Source organism: Plectropomus leopardus, chromosome 16 (genome assembly GCF_008729295.1).
Source record: "Plectropomus leopardus isolate mb chromosome 16, YSFRI_Pleo_2.0, whole genome shotgun sequence".
NCBI classification, from domain to species: Eukaryota; Metazoa; Chordata; class Actinopteri; order Perciformes; family Serranidae; genus Plectropomus; species Plectropomus leopardus.
In genome coordinates, this window is record NC_056478.1 from 23,211,864 (window position 1) to 23,230,700 (window position 18,837).

Consider the following 18,837-nt stretch of genomic DNA (forward strand, 5'->3'; position numbering starts at 1 on the left):
AAAGAGACGTGTAGTTGTTTACTGACAGATTATTTTTTTTTTAATGTACACTCTCTCTGCTATTTATGGGAGGAAATAATATAAGTAAAATTGCAAAAGCCACACTGTATATTCTCTAATTGAGAAAACTATTAGTGAATTTTATAATCAGAATCAAAACTTTTTCTCATTTTTACACAGACATGAAACATCCCAGGCATGTAATATCCTCCAGGTCACACACAATGTAGCCTATTTTCATGCAGTGTGTTTAAACCCAATTATAGTGACAGTTGTGGGATGATTTGCTTATTTTAAAAGGCAATAAATTCACTAAATCAGTCCACATCCTTTGATTCTAAACTTCTGAGCGATAAAGCCATAGTAAATACTAATTATATGATAATTTATGACTCTGTGCATATTTGTATATGCAAATCATACAATTTGTACATCAACACAAATAAAAAGCTAACAGAAATGTCTCACCAAAAAGATATTAGTGTCATTACTGGTGTATATTCAGTCTCCTGCTGGAATGATATACACCTGACCCTTTTAAACAGAATCTTAGCTCCATCATGCCTCATGTACAGATGCTAACAACACTGTGTACTGTAACTTAATTTCATTACGTCAGTTGAATTTAAAAACACAGCGAGCGTTGGTGCTGAATCAAAAGTGGATTCCAGCTTTCTGAGGAGAGGGCTCACATCCCTTGGGGTGGGATGAGGCTATTTGGCAGATTTTCAATGGATTCATCAGATGTTTTCTGCTTTTTTTTCCACCAGATATAACCCAAGAGTGTTTGTGTGTCAAAAAAGTGTGCAATTAATCTGGTTGACAGTCCAGCTCAGCAGCCTCCACATCTCCCTCCAAACTAACTCCACCCAGCCGATGGACACAAAAGTTAGTGAGGTCAAACATACCACTGCCTGACATCACGTCATGTAAAACTTTATTAGCTTATATGCCAGAGACAGCCTTTGTTATAAAAATGTGCACATCTGAGTACAAAGACCCCGTGTTCACTGAACAGTGCAGAAAGAATTTACACTTACGCAGTGATTTTTGGTCTTTTGTCTATTGTTGTTTAGTACAATCCAGTTAAACAGAAAATAATTCAATGTCATTGATAAGCATTGAAAATGAGAGACTTTTTTTTCTCAACCTGACAATTGATGCAAGTTGCGTTACCCACAGAAGCCTCAAAAGACTATAATGCATTGCTACTTTTGCACAGAATACTTCTGTTTTCTCACTTTCTGGACATTTATGACAAAAATCTAGGAACAGGCTGCATGTCCTTTTCCTGAGGATTGTTGTTGTGTTGGAAACGTAGGAAATCAGTCACTCAACTAGATGAGGCAACGAAACAAATAGTCAACAAACATGCAAAGGACAATTCATTATTATTAATTGTGAAACATACTAAAAATCACTAATGAAATGAAAAATGTGAATTTGAGAGGAAAAATCTCTTTCTTTACGAGACAAAACACGATGTTATTAACCTGTAACAAATGATCATTTAAAACCATCATTTCATTTAATTAACAGTACATTAAAAGTATTAGAAAAGTTTCCTTTCTAAACAGCGGGCGTTAATGTATGAGTGTGTATGTGTGTGTGCGTATGTGTGGCTACACCCCGGCCCCACTGCCAAATCCCATTTCCATAAATAACAAACTTTCACAGACATTTATGCAAATTCAAGTTTGACTTTCAAGTGTGAATTTGTCATTCAGAGTAGACAAGTACTTTCTCCCGACCTTTATAAGTGAGTCAGTCACAGTTTTACACATTGGAAATATCAGACAAACTAAGTTAAACCAGATAGGTCTCTCTCTCACTCACACACACACACACACACACACACACACACACACACACACACACTACAAAGTGTAAAACAGTCATCATCAACGACAACAGGACAGGCCAGACTTGTGATCATCTTTCACATCTTATTGGCCTTCCAGGTCAGGTAGGAGTTCCAAGCAACAGCAACAATCTGGACGACAGCCAACCTGCAAGCAGGAGGAAATTTTATATGTTTAATTTGGATGCAATTCCACAGAGAAATACAAAGTTTATAAACACAACAATAATCAAAAGGAGATTTTCAGTTGAAACATGGTTCAGGAAAACTGCGTTGCTCAGGTATACAAGACAAAACAAATTTTCTATCCAGATACCCAATTTAGATCATTTTTCTTTGCATCTCACACAAACTTCACATGTAATCAATGCAGCTGATTATTTGAATGTTAATACAACCATAATCTCTTACCTGTGGTGTAGAGGAATGAAGTAGAAATTGGCTATCTGGACTGGAGGCCATAGCTGAAATTAAAAAAAAGAAGATAACACTCAGGGGACTAGTTTACTCATAGGATGCTCAATATGAGTTCAAGAGAAAATGTATATCAATCAGTAGTCCTGGAACTCCATCTGTTTTATTCTGCTACTCAAATTGGTTTGAAACATTGCTAAAAAGGATACAAGTTAACTTGTCAAGAAATTTCCCATGAATTGCAAGAAATTAGGAAAAGGTGAAAAGGTAAATAACAATAATAAAAAATAAGGGAAATGTCCAGAAAACTATATTAACAATAATAATAATAGCAACTTGTAACTTCTTCCACTGTTTCTGAAAGAAATCAAACCAATTTGCTTATGTTTCAAAGGGTTAACAAAACAAGAGATACTTTACAAACACAAGTCAGTACAATGGTAACCATACAAGAAAAACTTACGTAGTAATTCGAGATCAGGGCGTCTGTATAGTCCTATGAACAAAGTTCAAAAGAGTTATTAAACAAGCATCATAATGAGTCTCTTAAATCAATGAGTCTCTTTAATCTATCTATCTATCTATCTATCTATCTATCCATGGCAGTCTCTCAATTCTGACCATTGTAATTTAATATGGTGATACTATATTCAAAGTACAATATCTCAGTCTTTCATGGTATTTATTTTGCAACTTGACATTGCAATGACAATAAAAAATAAAACACTGCGCACTGTCTCTAAAACTGAACATGTATGTAAATTGTAGACACTGTACAGTGCAGTGCTACCATGCTACTTGAAAGCTAAAGCTCTTGGTTCACATCTGAGGATTGAAAATAAGTTAAAGCTGGAAGAAATCCAAATTTGAAAGTTAAGGGTTCATTTGGGAACATTTCAATATCTAGTGGGATAAAGTAGGTACGCACCCTCCCTCTGGCTCTCATTTTAGACCTTTTACTAAAACATACAGACATTGTTGGCCAGAGGTTGCTGATAGCCAAGTTTGTTTTGAATTTACCATTTGTAAAGAAAGTTTTTAAACTTCCGGCCTCCTGCTCAGGTATCAGGTTTAGCCCTCCAACACTTTCCATCTCTGAACAGTTGAAACTGCCGGTGGGGGACGAGGTGAGAAATGGTGATGTGTTGAAACTCCAGTTGGTGGGGAGTTTCATTCCAAAACAATGCAGGATGGAAGTTTTACGTCCAAAAATGAAGATCATCAGCAGATGTTCCAAGTAATTTTTGAGTAACTGGTAATGATCGACATCTCTATCAACCCCCTGCAGATACAGTATGTTCGAGTGAGTCTGAGGTGTCATTAATCTTTATTTTCCCTTTAATGATGGCCATTCATGCCAAGGATACATTTGTGCATTTTAAAGTAAGAACTGGAAAAAAAGAGACTGCATTAGCTGTCAACATAGCCAGAAAACAATAGCTTAAACAATTAAAGGGTAACTTCAGTACTCTTCAACCTGGACCCTATTTTTCCATGTTTTTATTGTCTAATTGACTCATGGAGACAAAAGCTTTTGAAATCAGTCCAGTATTGAGCAAGACAGCGGCAACAGGGTGCAACGTCATGGAGAAAGACCTTTTTGTTAAAGAGTAGGTTCCCTTTTTCTAAACAGAAAGAGCTCCGAAATTGTCATCGCCAAACAGTAAAACATGTATACAGAGAACGTGGTTCTCAGTCACTGATGCTCTGGTGCTTTTTTGGCAGTTATTTAACCTTCATATAACGCTGAGGCAAGACTTTCATAGTGGCTACCAGGGCACCTCCCCCTTTTAGCTGGTGATCATACACATCACCTTATTTTGGATGTATACCCTTAAACAGGTTTTTTTTTAAACTATCTACATCTTGTTCATGCTAATTGTAAAGACGTAGAACAGAAAAAACACATATGCGACTAATCAAGCGGTAAAAAATACTACGATATTTTAAAGTTAGATTTACTACAGCGTAGGTAGAAACACGAAAAGTGAAAGCTCTTCATTTATTTTCATTTATTATACAGATGTATTTTGTGTGTAAATGGAGAGGCTGTCTGCTGTTAAATTTTTAAAGGGATACAATCTAATCTAAAATCAAATGTAAAAAATAATAAATAAAATAAAAGAACAAAATGTAATAAAGTACAACACGTAAAAGTTCAGGTTATGCTAAATTTAATTTTATTATTACATATACTGGCAGAAAGCTTATGAATCTTACCAAGGGATCATAATGTCTTATCTTTACCCTTTATTTTATTATTATATTTTGTATTAATAATCAGAATCTTCGTGGTAACTGAAGCCAGGCCTATCAAATAAATGTAGTGGAGTCTAAAGTTTGCCTCTTAATTGTAATGGAGTGGTAGTATAATGAAGCAGAAAATGGAAATACTCAAGTACAAGTAGAGAAAAACTACACTGAGAAACAGTACCTGAGTAAATGCACTTAGTTTCCATCCACTGATCCTAACAATATAGAGAGATATGCTATGACCTCCCATTTTTTTTTACATAAAAATGTACTAAAACAAGTTAAAATATTATGTAATTCCTTTAACTTATAGAGGTTCTTATATTTAGATGTTTTTTTGAATGAATGATGAAACATAGGGTGGTAGATGAAGAATTTTAAACTCCACAGAAAATATGAAAGCTGTGTGTTTACACACACACACACACACACACACACACACACACACACACACACACACACACACACACACACGATATCACTACACACAAATCTTCAATGTCATCTACTTAAAGGTCACCTCTTATGTCTCGACATATAAAAACAACAAGCCAATGTTCCAGTCACAATCTTTTTTTCTGGTTGTTTTTTTTCTTTCAGGGTGAAACTGTTTTCTAATTATGGCCAAACAAGGTACTTTGCCACCTGAGGTGAAATTACCTCCGCTGATCGCTGCGTCAGAGACGCCCCCACACACACACACACTCAAGAACTCGAGACCTGTTGTCAGCCCTTTCAGAGGTTCTAAGCTGGCTTGAATCTGTTCTTAGTTAGTATAATAAAAAAATGCACTTTAGTGTCTAAAATGAACAGGGAATAACACATAAGATGCGACAACGGATGTCAAACTAATTGTAGAACCTTAAAAGAGGAAGTTAAATGTTTTCTCACAGTGTTCATCATTTCGTTTTTTTTTTTTTTTTCTCGCAGCAGTTTCACCACAATCTGCAATTTATTTCAATAGTTTAATTTCCTTTGATTTTCTCCAACCAAATTTTGAAGGTGTAACGTTTTCCAGGGCAAACTAACAGGTAATGTCATTATCAATTATCAACCGTTTCTTTTCTTGATTAATTAATTACTCAGTAAATCTATTAAATGTCAATAACAGAGAGAAATGCCAACATAATTTCTCATCCCCAAACTTTATATCTGTGGAACTGAATTCCCATTACAGTTTGATAATAAAATGTTACCAAATGTGTCCATCCAACATCAAAAATTAAAGTATTCGCTTAGAATCAAATATGACAAAGCAGTCAGAGGATCATATTTTAGACACCATCCTAATAGTTACCTGTGATTTTTTGCTTGATTAAATGACTTATAATTTCAGCTCTGATTGGATCTCTCCATGGAAAACTGACAAAAAAGTATACCCAAAGATGTATGCATATTACATATACTTCATATTTCCAATGCTATATGTGCTGTTGATGAACATTACAAAAATAGAGGAGCTGCAGTCGGCCGTAGAGTAATAGTGATGGTTTGATGACTTTTTATTATCCCCGTCATCAGGTCAAACCTGTAATTTGTCCAATACTTTGTTTTCTAGGTAAATACCTGGAGAACTGATGGTATTCCCATCTGCTGCACTTTGCTTTTAGTGCTACTTGTGTTATTACTATTGGCATTGCTACTTGGTATTTAGTCAAAAATATCGCGATATGTGATTTTGTCCATATCTTCCAGTAGTCTGGTGAGACCAGCCTGATGACATGAGCTCAACATCATGTTTCGCTCTGCGAATCAGTCTGGACTCTCGGCTAACTTTTTACTATTGATAGCAAATTTTTTTGAGACCATATGTTGCTCTTTGCCTTCTTCCCATGGTTTTGAAAGAAACACAACCATTTTGCTCAGGTTTCAAAGGGTTAAATACGCTAAATATAATCAGTTTAGCAGAGTAAATGCATGTGACACACACACACACACACACACACACACACACACACACACACACACACACACACAGAGAACTTGATTAGAGTTAGTATGAGGTATAGATAACAGCCAGTGAAGGATTTTGTTCTGTCGCAGGTGAAAACAGAAGACAGAGATCAGGAAATTAAAAGGTAATCAACACGGTCTTGATTGGACCTGTTCGACTTTAACAATCACAGCGGCTTGTTAGGCGAGTGGCTCGATTAATTTTCATCTCACATTTACTCCGTGCCAGGCGGCTTCGTTGTAATGAGCACATTTGTCATTTATTTTCTGTCCTTTCTGACATTTACCAGGTCGGCCTTTCGGGTCCAACGCGCCTCCTTTTGTAAATAATTGACGGTGACCAGCGGCACGTTGGGTAAGCAAGGCCACGACGGACGTTTGAGCAGCTGGCACAAAATGACAGTTAGCTCTGACCTGGCATACAAATACACACACACACACACACACATACAAATATATGAAGGTATGAGTCACTCCAGCTATTTCCACAGCCCCCCCCCCCTCTCTCTCACCGCTTCCTCCATCACAGGAAATAGTTTCTAATAATAATGGAGGTCAAATGCTGTAGCTACGATGAAAACCAAACTTCCTCTCTGTGTACTTTTATTTACTTGGGCTTTATTCATACTAATTAAATGCTGTTCTTTAGCCAGCCAAGTCTGAGGAATAAATATAAAATAAAAAATCAAGTCCAATCAGAACAAAAAGAGTCCAGAAATTTGTTTTTAATTATGTAATTTGCACGTACTGCAGCTGAAACCACTGAGGTGATCAGAGTTTATTGTTGTTAATTAAAGTTTAGAATACTTCTATTTAAACAGTGATTTATTTTCAGCAGGTTTCGGTATCGATCCAAAAAGTCATGATATTAGTAACATTATAAGCAACCGTAAAGTGATACCAGTAGAGTTCTTCATTCACTCATACGTATCATGTGAATGAGGTGGTGTGTAGTGAAGTCTTACTTTTAAATGTTTTGGTGGCATCTCCTCATGTGCGGGATGTAACTACTGCTGCAGGATTGTGAGCTCCGTGGCTGTGACAGAAAGTCTGCCCGGCCAAACACACACGGTAACAGGGCTAACTGTTGGCATCACTCAGCTAACTTCACTTAACGGTTATTGATCAGTTTAAGGACAAGGTGAGTTAGATCTAACACTTCTAAAGACTTTTTTTAAAAAGCCTTCTGGATTGACATTAAAGACCAATTTTACAATAATGAAATCTGAAGAGAAAGAACATAAACAAACATTTTTACTCGAGGTTAAGGACAATTCTGCCCAAACGTTTGTTGTCACATAAAACGGTGTGGTCCAGTGAAAAAGTCAGTAGAACTGGGAAACACGCGGTATTTGTTGGTGAGTTTTCTTGAAACTTTTGTTTTTTGCTCACTCTGTGTGTGTGATTCTACTGCCTTAATTTACATCAAGTTTAAGAAGTTTAAGAAGAGGGATTTGGTTTAAAAAAAAAAGTTTTTAAAAGTAGACTTTACCATTTATTTTGAGATTTTACAATGTAATGTAAAATCTCAAAATAATGATATTTACTGCCCAAACCCACATCAAACCCAATCAATCTGGAAGAGTATAACACTCCTCACCTTTAATGCAGCGTTCAGGTGGAAGGTCAGAGGAGGAAAGATCAGGTCAATGAACTTTAACCCAGAGATCGTTTTGACCCACAGTCTAAGGCTTTTCAGGTTAGAAAAGAAAAGAAGTAGCCAACAACTAACCAACATGACCCAGCATACTTATTAAACCACTCAACACACAAATAGTGATGGGAAGATAACAACAAAAATGCTTATTTCCTGGTTTCGAAGGACTGAAACCTGGTGGAAGGCAGGAAAATACAACTGTATTTGACTGAGTGTCCAGTCAACCTAACTGCTGCATGCCACAGCATCACTGCATCACTGCATCACTGCATGCCACTTTAAAGTGGCATAGAAATAACGCACAAACTCACCCTCTTAAGCTTGGCGATGTTGTCTTCCACCGTCAGTCCGTTCAGAACACCAGAGATACCGAGAAAGGCTCCCAGGAAACATGGAGCGAAACACAACTGCAAAGACACAGAGACACAGTAAAACCTCTGTGTTCAAACTACAGACTCTAAATCATAATTAAACCGACTATGTACTGTAAAACCAAATTCCACACATATTGACTATTAAGTATTGCAGACACTCAGGGAATAAATGAGGCTAATCTGAACAGATTTAAGATAAAGAAAATGATCATTCATTGGGTGAACGTAAGAAAATCTAAATTGTTAAAACTATTCGCTTGAGCACATTAACAAGAAGGACTCACTATTCAAAAGTAGAGGTACACTGCATTTACAACATACAATAAAGCCATTTAAGTTATTTTTTGCTCTAAAAACTGTCAGGTAAGGGAAAAAATCAGGGTCAGCTGATTTGTTTAAGCCCCTGTTTATATCAGTGTCAGAGGTAACATCAACTCAGACTTCTGTTGGCATCTTAACAAACCAAATGCAACAAAAAACGTCTTTGGAGGATCAGATCAAAGAAAAGGAACCTTTCTAAAGCTCCATCTGCCAGAATATAAAGGCTCTAATATTGGCTTAAGGAAAGATCTGATGTGTGAACTGAAGCAGAATAAAGGAAACAAATCCCATATTTACTCTGCAGTGAATTTTCTGCATTTTACTTAATGGTAAGTCTGACGCAGATAGACGCCACAGCTGCATCAAATCTTTCAATGGCACTTCAGTTGTTACGGAGGCAAACGGAGCACCGTACAGTGTGACCACATAACTATTGGAGCGGAGGAGTGGACTCTTTACCTCGGTAAATATTTCAGTGGAGAGGAGGCGCTGAAAGCTCTGAAGTCTTGTTCTGTGGTGGTTTTAGTTTAAAGTGCATTTGTTATGCTGCGGTTTGATTTAATCAAACACCATAGGCAGAGTGAAGAGCGTGCAGTGGCCTCTGCTTTGGCTTTGACATTTTCTAAAAAATACACTGCATTTTAATATTTACTGTATATGCATACAACATTAACACTTTTACCGAATTGTGTTTACTCAATAGTAGTGAGCTTTGTGAGTAAATGTCAGCAAATCTCTCTCTCTATATATATATGTATATATGTGTGTGTGTGTGTGTGTGTGTGTGTGCGTGTGAGATTCTTGTTGTTGTCTGTGTATTGTTTTTGTTCATTCTTTGTATTCATATGTATTCCAGTTATTTTATTACTTCTGTTACTTCGTTTTATTCTTGTTATCTGATCTCAGTCTCGATTCTCTTACAGAATAATGTTGCTTTTGCCTTTCTTTTTTGAAAGAATGTTTTTTGGGAATTTTTCCCTTTATTTGATAGGACAGTTATACTAGCCTGAAAGGGGGAGAGAGAGGGGATGACATGTAGCAAAGGTCCACGAGTGAAACTGAACCCAGGGCAGCTACGGCAGGGACGCAGCCTCTGTGCATGGGGCGCCCGCTCTACCAGGTGGGCTAATGGGCGCCCAAATCTTGCCTTTTCTAATGCTCTTTGCAAACATGGGTTTTGGTAAATGACTATTGTTAGATAGGTTAAATGATTAATCAATAATTCCCTTAGTGAAGATAAAATCACTCTGTATGGCCTCTGATGTAAAGCCTCATTTCTAGATATAGAAACAGATAATTTAGGGGTAATTTAAACTGATATGGCAGCTGGACCCCACCATCAAATACAGGATTTATTGTGCCCTGTATTTATAAAAAATGATCATATACAGTATATTGTCAAAACTTTATTTTAATCTCACTTAAATTATGTATGCCATTAAAAATATAGTTTAAAAAATAAACCGGTTAGACTCTGGTTGGTCCTTCATGCTTGCAGCTCAGCAGCTGTATAGAGAGGGAGGAGGAATCAGAGGACGTGCAAACAAAATAAGACAGTGACCAAACTGTACTGTCTGCTTTGTCCCAAACTCTTGACATAATCTGAGTTTCCTCCCATCAGCACGACCGTCTGTCAGCCAAATATGAGGAAATTGTATCATCCACCCTGTTGGCCACAATTAATGAGCTGAGCCCAAGAGAAACGCAGAAAAACACTCACACACAGTAGAATATATGTATCATTTATCGATGAGCTTGTTTCCACTTTGTTTCTTTATTTACTGAAAACACTTTAGTTAATTTGGTTTGTCAGCAACAACAGGTGGTAGTAGAAGAAGAGAGGAATACTTTTCTCACCTGGTCCACCAGCATTTTCTTCATGGCTGCACTTTTAGTTCCTCCAACCACTAGCCGGTCCAAAACTTTGTACCAACTGCCAATTACTGGACCCTTTGTTGTAAAACAAACAAAAGAAATTATGATTAATGGGGGATCTTCTCTTATAAATGTTTTTTTTAATATATTGTTTTTCACCACACATCACACTGAAGAAACCTCTGCAACTTTCTGTCCACTGCTTCTCACCTTAAATGACTTAATTTAAGCCACTAAACTTGATATATTATTCATGTGAGGAAAAGTGATACATGATGTATGAGTTATGAGACAGCTGAGACTTGCCAGATGAATGAGCAAACATGTCTTGGTGTAACATGACTCTTGTGTGTGGTTGAAGAGCTATTTTCTCTATAATTTAAAACAAAGAGGCAGCTCAGCATAAGACGATTATGGAAATATAAATAAACTTTGCTTACGCTGTTGTGATGTCAAAATTAATTGTGCAGCTGTCAAAGGACTTAAACGAGTGAATTCACAACATACAAAGGCACAAAGAAGCACCGTGCAGTACGGATAAGCATGTAGGTACATTATGCACGTCAAGAATAGTGACTTATAGATCTACAAATATGATTTTTGATGCTGCCGCATGTAACTTTGTCCATGGATGTCCTAATTTTGCTTTACATGTTTTCTCATTTGACATGAATAACCAAAGAGATGCCATAAGAAGCACATACAACCTTCTACTATCATACTATTTTTGGGGGGAAATTTGCACAAGTGTGTTACCTGTGTTTGGTTTATGCTCATATAAAATCAATCCAATCATCACAAAACATGCCACACTTTTTTTTTGACATACAATGGGAGTCAAGAGGACACTTCTTACCACAAAGAAGAAACCAATGCTCATCATCTTGGCCGTCCTCTGCACATTGTGATGAGCCAATCCTCTTCTCTCAATCAGCTGTTGGGAGACGACATCACCAACACCCACTAAAGACCCTGGAGGACAAACAACAGACAGATACTGTGGCTGCACATGGTAGTGATAAAGGTGATTTTCGTCCTGTGGATGTTGTAAATCATAATAATAATCATAACAATCCTAACAATAATAATAATAACCTTTATTGAAACAGAACTTCAAGCTTAAGCTTCCGAAACTTCAAGAATAAAAATAGAATATCCAAAAACCCATGTAGCCCCCCAATGACTTCACCAAAAATTAAGAACGTTAGTGCATAAATATTGTGTAACAGCACTGCGTACATGAACAGATGGGGGTGCAAGTACGAAAATACTATTTCATGAATCAATAAGTGAAATGTAAAGAAGAGAATACAGCTCATATTAGCAGATTTAAGAGTAAAAAAAACATAAGCAGATAAAACGCTAATAAAGGAGATAATCTCATATAAAACAGGAAGAAAGCCAATAAAAGAATAAATTCATGATAAATTTAAAATAGGTAAATATGCAAAGTTTATGGAAGTGCATAAAAAAGTCACATAGGGAAACTAAAACAAGACCACGTGTATGTATATATCCGTATACAGGACATTAATTTATGTATTTCCACTGCAACTGCAAGAGAATTTTTTATTCTGTATTCAGGCCATAAATGCAAGCAGACAAGTAAAAAATGTACACCAAAAAGCAGGTTATTCTCACATTTATACTCATTTGTATAGTAGATCTGTGTTCAGAAACACATTCATTGCCATTGTATGCTGCATACAAATATGCTGCGAAATGAAAATTCAATAAAAACGGTTAAACTAAAAAAAAACTGTTCACCTCAGTTATATATGTAGCTAAATTATCTGTATCTGTATTAAAAATGGGCAGAGTTCAAACGGGGAAAGGGTGGAGTTCGGTCCAGAAATGGGTGGGACCTCACCAGAAGTTGTTACTGTAAAGCTGAAATTAATGTGATTTGATTAGAAGTTACGATAATGATTGATTATAAGAAAACTATATATATACAGAACAGCCTCAAATTCCTGACGCTTTGTAATAACGTTTCCAAATTTAAATTGTTAAAACCCTCTTTGATTACTATGATTTGAAAAACTCACAGTACATTTTGTCCACAATCGATCAAAGTTAGCAACAGTCTGCCAAACGCAGGCGCAACATGGGTTTGTTTTGCTGATACTTGTCTTGTTTCCTCATCTACAGTCACACAGACACTCAAGCAAGCTTTTCAAAAACAGATTTTCAGCATGAAGCTTGGCGAAATTATTTCAGTGTGCGTATTAGTGCTTTCCTGACACTGTTAGCACATTTGAAGACCCTTTTATGTGCTGATATAGGAGAAAATAGCGCACAGCTGATGATAATTCTCTGTGGGCTTGTCAATACAAACGACACCTTTCATACATGTAGTCATTTGATCCTTATTGATTAGTGGAACTAAAAGTGCATTAAACAAAATCGCAGCTGTCGATTTAACCCCTTTCAGGGTGATATTTTGTGCTGTAGTGTGGGTATCAGGATTTTCCTCCCCCTGAATTGAACTGACTGAACTCGTAAGCCTGTGAACTCTCAAAGGTTGACGATAATGGAAGGAGGATTGACAGAAGACCCAGTTTACGATCTAACAATAAACCTGATAGCTGCGAAAACTCTCACATTCAAGAAGACATGAACCGCAACAACAAACACACACTGGACACTGAAAAAAGATTAAAGGGACTGATTTTTGCATTTAGAGTAGCATGTTGTGAAATTATTAAAATGCTCAAATAAAATGTATGAAAACTGAAATTACCACCTGGCGGTTGTACGCACTCACGAACCAGTCAAGCTACAGTTACAGTTTACGTCAATGTCTGTCCAGACTCATCTGTAGCCGTGACAGTTGACAATGCTTCAAATATGCTGCAAAGAAGCTACAGATTCTCAGACATGAATGTTTTACACATCTTCATACCCGGCGGCACAAAGAATCGATACAATCAGCACAGCTTTGAGGTCCGCGCCCAAGATTAGTGTCACCAATCCAGTATCTGACCAAATGTCTCCCCTTCAGTCATGGAGATATGACATTATACAACGGCCAGAAAAATGTTTTTGCAGAACATTAGGATGTCACAGTAAATCTGACCTTCTGGTGATAAAATGTCATCACCTTTTCATTTTATCCTGTTAGACATTTGTGTGAAATTTTGTCCAAATTAGCATATGAGTTCTTGAGTTATGGCTAAAACCATTTGACCATCAAATTCTAATCAGTTCATCATTGAGTCCAAGTGGACATTTGTGCCAAATTTAAAGAAATTCCTAAAAAACCGTCTTGAGATATCGCAGTCACAGGAATGAGACGGATGCAAGGATGCAAGGTCGCAGTGACCCTTGACCACCAAATTCGAATCAGTTCATCCCTGTGAACGTTTGTGCCAAATCCAAAAATATTCCCTCGAGATGTTCTTGAAATATGTCGCTCACAAGAAATTTTAAGTACCAGATCACAGTGACCTTGACCTTTGGCCACCAAAATCTAGAAGAAAATCCTTTGAGGCGTTCATGAGATATCTCGTTCACAAAATTGGGACGGACAACCTGAGATATCGTGAAGCGAATTACAATTTGTTAATTTGTTTGTTCTTACCCACTCAGTCATTACACCCACATTACTGTTGGCGATTTATCAAAAATCTCATTGTGTAAATATTCTTTAGAGAGTAATATACCAATATTCATCCCACAATTTCAGCCCAAATATCGGTATCTATTAAGACATTTTGATATTAAATTTTTATCCTATTTTCTCATAATTCTCAATCCTGAAGAACCTGCCAATACTTTACTTAAATCCTATTATTTAAAACTTAATATTCAAATCAGACAGCTAAAGTAAAGTGCAGGCATTCTGCGATTTCTTAAAAATAAATCAAACCATTTACGTTGCAGTGAGGATCTTCTGTCCATTAAAAAAAACTCATTCAGCAGGTGGAGAAACCCCACTAACATCACCTCACTGTAGCCCACAACTGACAGCACTGTGTCATAGCACGGCCCCAGCTGAACAAGAGACAATCTTTCCTTAAAATGTCACGGGAGAACTATTAAAGGGTAGTTAGGGTGACAAGGTGGACACGCACTCACCAAAAATGTCAATTGCACCCCCTGAGAGCAATAAATACGTTGTCACTTTGACTCAAGACTCCCTGATGGACAGTAAAGCACTTAGACGGTTTCACTCAGCATCATCAGCACTTCAGTTTGTATTAAAACTACTCACAATAACTTGTAATAAAGTTAAACGTCTTCTGGCTTTGTCGGTTGTCTGAGTCACTGAGCATCTAGTTTGACCTCAGTCAACCTCAATGAGAGGTCTGCACTGATCTGACAAGAGGAGTGGACGAATCATTGAAATACAGCTACATTTTTGATGGGAAAACCACCAAGAGTGGTAATTATCACAAGCCAACAAAAACCATTTTTACCCACAAAAAACAAACAAATAAACAAACCATAAACCAGCTCAACTAATCAAAATCCTGCAGAAATTCTTTAGGAAATTTTAATTAACTATTATAATAAGAAAGACTAATAATTGCTGGTGGAAGAAGTTATCAAGTCCTTTACTTCAGTGAAATTAGAAATAGTACAGTCTAAAAATACCTCATAGCAAAAGAAGTCCCAAATTCAAAATGTTAAATTAATTATCTGCACTAATAGGATCATAGGTTAAAGCACTCATTAAGCAGAGTGACTTTTTCACAATGTTATATTATTATTATTATTCGTCATTGTGGAGCCAAATTTTTAATAAACTTTGTGTACTACTCGGCACATTAGACACGTCACATTACATGTTTTTTTTAGTAAAATTGAATTATAAGCATCAAATAAATGTAGCTGAGTCAAAAGTACAATATTTAGCTCTGAGATGTAGTGGTGATGAAGTATAAAGTCGCAAAAAGACGTACAAGTACAGCTCTGTAATAAGTTAGATTATTATTATTATGTTATTATTAGTCAGAGTATCTTGCTGATAGTTATTGTGTCTCCTTTTCTGCTTTAACACAGCAGTTTCCCCCGCTCTGAGGCTAATGTAGGATCATCTTATCAGACAAATGGTGAGCATTGTCTCCATCTAGTGGTGTAAAATTGTGTTACACTGGAATACTGCAGCATTACATTGCTACACTTTTTTGAAAACATGGACATTTAAAATTTGCTCAAATATTTTGGACAGATTGATGAGTTATATTTTCAGTCATAGGAGATATGGTCAGAGTCACAAATCCTGAGCATGTTGCTCTGTGGATCAGCAAGTTTCAGAGGAAGCAACTTCAGGAACTTCTTTGCATTTTTGGACATGAGGGGTCAAAGGTTATAGGTTTATGTTCTGGAAGCGTTCTCCACAGGCTGTTTGGGAAACTGTCTGCACAATAGACTTCCTTCACCATCTAACAATTTTGGGCTGTTGTAGTTGTTCTTCAAGCTTCTACAAGTGCAAACACACTTTCAATATTGTTTATGGACTTACTTTAATGTGATGTCGTATTTTTATTTCTTTGTACCTATTTTATCTTTTTAATTTACTATTCTATTTCCTTTTATCTGTGGTTTGATTGCTTTTATTGTTTCTGTTGTTGTTAATTTTGTCTATTTCTTTGTATTATTTTATATCGACATTAAGCATCTTTTCTTTTCTTTTTTTTTTTTTTTTTTTAGTAAGAACATAATACGCATGGCAAATTTGTCCACAAAGTTACCATCACTGAAATAGGTGTGTCATAATTGCTTTTTTTGTTTGATGAACAATCTAAACAATTCAAATGTATTTACTTAATGCTATGTGTATTTTTAAAATGGTATTTTTGCAAATAGCCACTTTGCACAGTTACTAGGCTCAAAGGTCTTTCTTTTTTGTTGATTCGGAGGCTGAGCTGCACTGTTCACGGGAGCAAAGGTCATGAAATGTGACAGGCAGTTGAACTTTTTAAGCCCCCAACTTAAATCATCTCTTAACTTTAACCAAAGAGTGAGTTTAAGTATTACAAAGAACATTATTGTACCTCCTAACTGCCTATTTATTACTAACTTCATTTGTGTGCTATGTTTTGGAAATGACATTTGCAACTTTTGTGCAGCTGCAGTTGTTAAATGTGTGCAGTGTGTAAAACAGACTGAGTCCTACCAGCAGTTACTATCTGCACCGTCCAGGGGCGTTTGGTCATCAGTGCTTGGTAGGATCTCCAAAGGCCCGCCATTCTCCCTTCTAGGAAAAAAACAAAGAATAAATTACAAAAAGGGACATTGCAAAAAAATAAAAAAATAAAGAATAAATCACCCCGCCCACCGACAGGCAATGTGATTCAAATCAACCCAGCAAATAAGCGCCGTTACACTGTCAATTATGGCTTGTTAGTTTAAGTAGCTATTCTGTTTCTTTAAGGGAGCGTTGGAGATAGCTACTGTTTACCTAAGCAAATAATTACTCAAAAATTAAATTCATATTTTTTACAGTTCACCCTTTCTGATCATTTCGGCATGGAATGATTGATACTTACTTCAACATTTTAATTTACCCACATAATCTGTTAGCAAATTGACATAACGACATTACAGCATCAAGCTATGTTTTAACTAAAATACGCCGTCCTCTGTGAATTCTGTCGACGCCGAATTAACGAGTGGCTTCAAATGATTTAGTTAACAATAAAAATCTAGTTTTGAAACACACGTAGATTTACAAACAGCCGAGAAAACTTTAAATTGTTAAGTTTTTGAGTGCAGTTCGGCGTGACGGTCGGTCACATTTTGGCTAAGCTAACGTCACAGCAAGTTTAGCGCCGCGTCTTAATTATCGGCGTCAGAGCAGGTTGTTTATAGCTAACAGCTTAAAGTCTGTAACATTAACGAGTTGTGAATCAAAGTAACTTCTAGCGTTAAAATTCAGCGTTTATCTTTTAACTGCACAAGACAACTGCTTAGCTACCTCCTCACGAGCAAAAGTATCGCCGCGTGTATCCAAACGTTAACGTCTTTAAATACTTTGAATATTGTTAATCAATGTAAATAAAGTGTGTCCATGCCTGTCAACGCGCCCGGCTGCTGAGTGAGCTGCTGGTGATGCCTTCACGTCTCCGCATCCGGTCCGAAATTTTGACATCTGCAATTAGCAAAGTAAAAGGCAGAGTTATGGGGGAACAGAAGTGCTTTGCATTGGTGCAGTTTCAATATTTATAGTATTGTGCAAAAGTCTTAGGCAACCATAAATCTGTTGTTTTAGCAAAGATGCTATGAGGATATAAATGTATTTGTTTCTTGGTTTCTTTATTAAGATACAAATAAAGAATATAGAGAACATGCTACTTTAGCCTGGTGAAGTTGGGTTTTTTTTCCTGAAATATTTATATTTTTAATACAGTTAACATATTTCCAGTATGTTATTGTTGTATGTTAGTATACAGACTACCAAGAAATATGTATGATACTTGTAGCATTGCTAAAATAAAGTTTCATGTGGCCAAAGACTTTAGCACAGTACTGTATACGCTCACATTTTTTTCAAAAATCTATCAAAAACTATTTCTCCAGAGACTTTGATAAATATACTGTACTGTATAAAGCAACACTTGCAATTAGTATCGAAGATGAAAAAGTTATCACATATTTTGTATGTGATTAAAAAATATGCACTATTGTTGCCATTATAATTTTAATTGGAAAATTTCACATTCATAAAACTAAGTTTATTAATTAAATCCCATCCCTTCAGGTGTTTTTTTTAATTGAAACTGATTGCTATATTGAGTGTCTTAAATTTGTGACAAATAAATGGCACATACTCAAAGTAAAGGGGTTTTCAGCAATTCATGTATTAAATGCAATCAGACTCAAAAATGAAAATGTTTATTTCACATACTCCTGCTATTGTTCTATCTTACATGCAAGAAGCTACTCTGTATGCAGTCCTTTTTATTTGAAGAGAGTGGAAAAACTTGCTCTTACACTGCCCTTAAAACTTTCAAATGGAGTGCAAACAAGGTAAAACATTTCCTTTAGTTCTTGAAGGCAGCACTAGGACTGCAGGATGCGTCACTTCCGCTGTAAACACGACAAAGTACAGTCTGCCGCCCTCCTGTGGGCAACCCAAGTAGAAAATAAAATCACAGAATTAAAACTACAAATTATTTCTT

The 18,837-nt window shown here is 36.3% G+C and overlaps 1 protein-coding gene across 2 annotated transcripts; it reads right to left on the reverse strand.

Moving 5' to 3' along the window:
* Positions 1 to 1,847: 1,847 nt before the first annotated feature.
* Positions 1,848 to 17,719, reverse strand: mpv17 (mitochondrial inner membrane protein MPV17). Of its 2 annotated transcripts, XM_042503478.1 has the most exons (8): positions 17,634 to 17,719; positions 16,833 to 16,913; positions 11,565 to 11,680; positions 10,691 to 10,783; positions 8,450 to 8,545; positions 2,739 to 2,771; positions 2,273 to 2,325; positions 1,848 to 2,009 (listed from the first exon to the last, which is right to left on the reverse strand). In XM_042503478.1, exons 2-8 carry the CDS (start codon positions 16,903 to 16,905, stop codon positions 1,940 to 1,942), a joined length of 534 nt encoding a protein of 177 aa, XP_042359412.1. In that variant the 5' UTR covers positions 16,906 to 16,913; positions 17,634 to 17,719; the 3' UTR covers positions 1,848 to 1,939. The 2 variants fall into 2 exon arrangements, with proteins under 2 accessions (XP_042359412.1, XP_042359411.1); XM_042503477.1 differs by lacking the exon at positions 17,634 to 17,719 and having other exon boundaries at positions 16,833 to 17,147.
* Between the last annotated feature and the right edge of the window lie 1,118 nt (positions 17,720 to 18,837).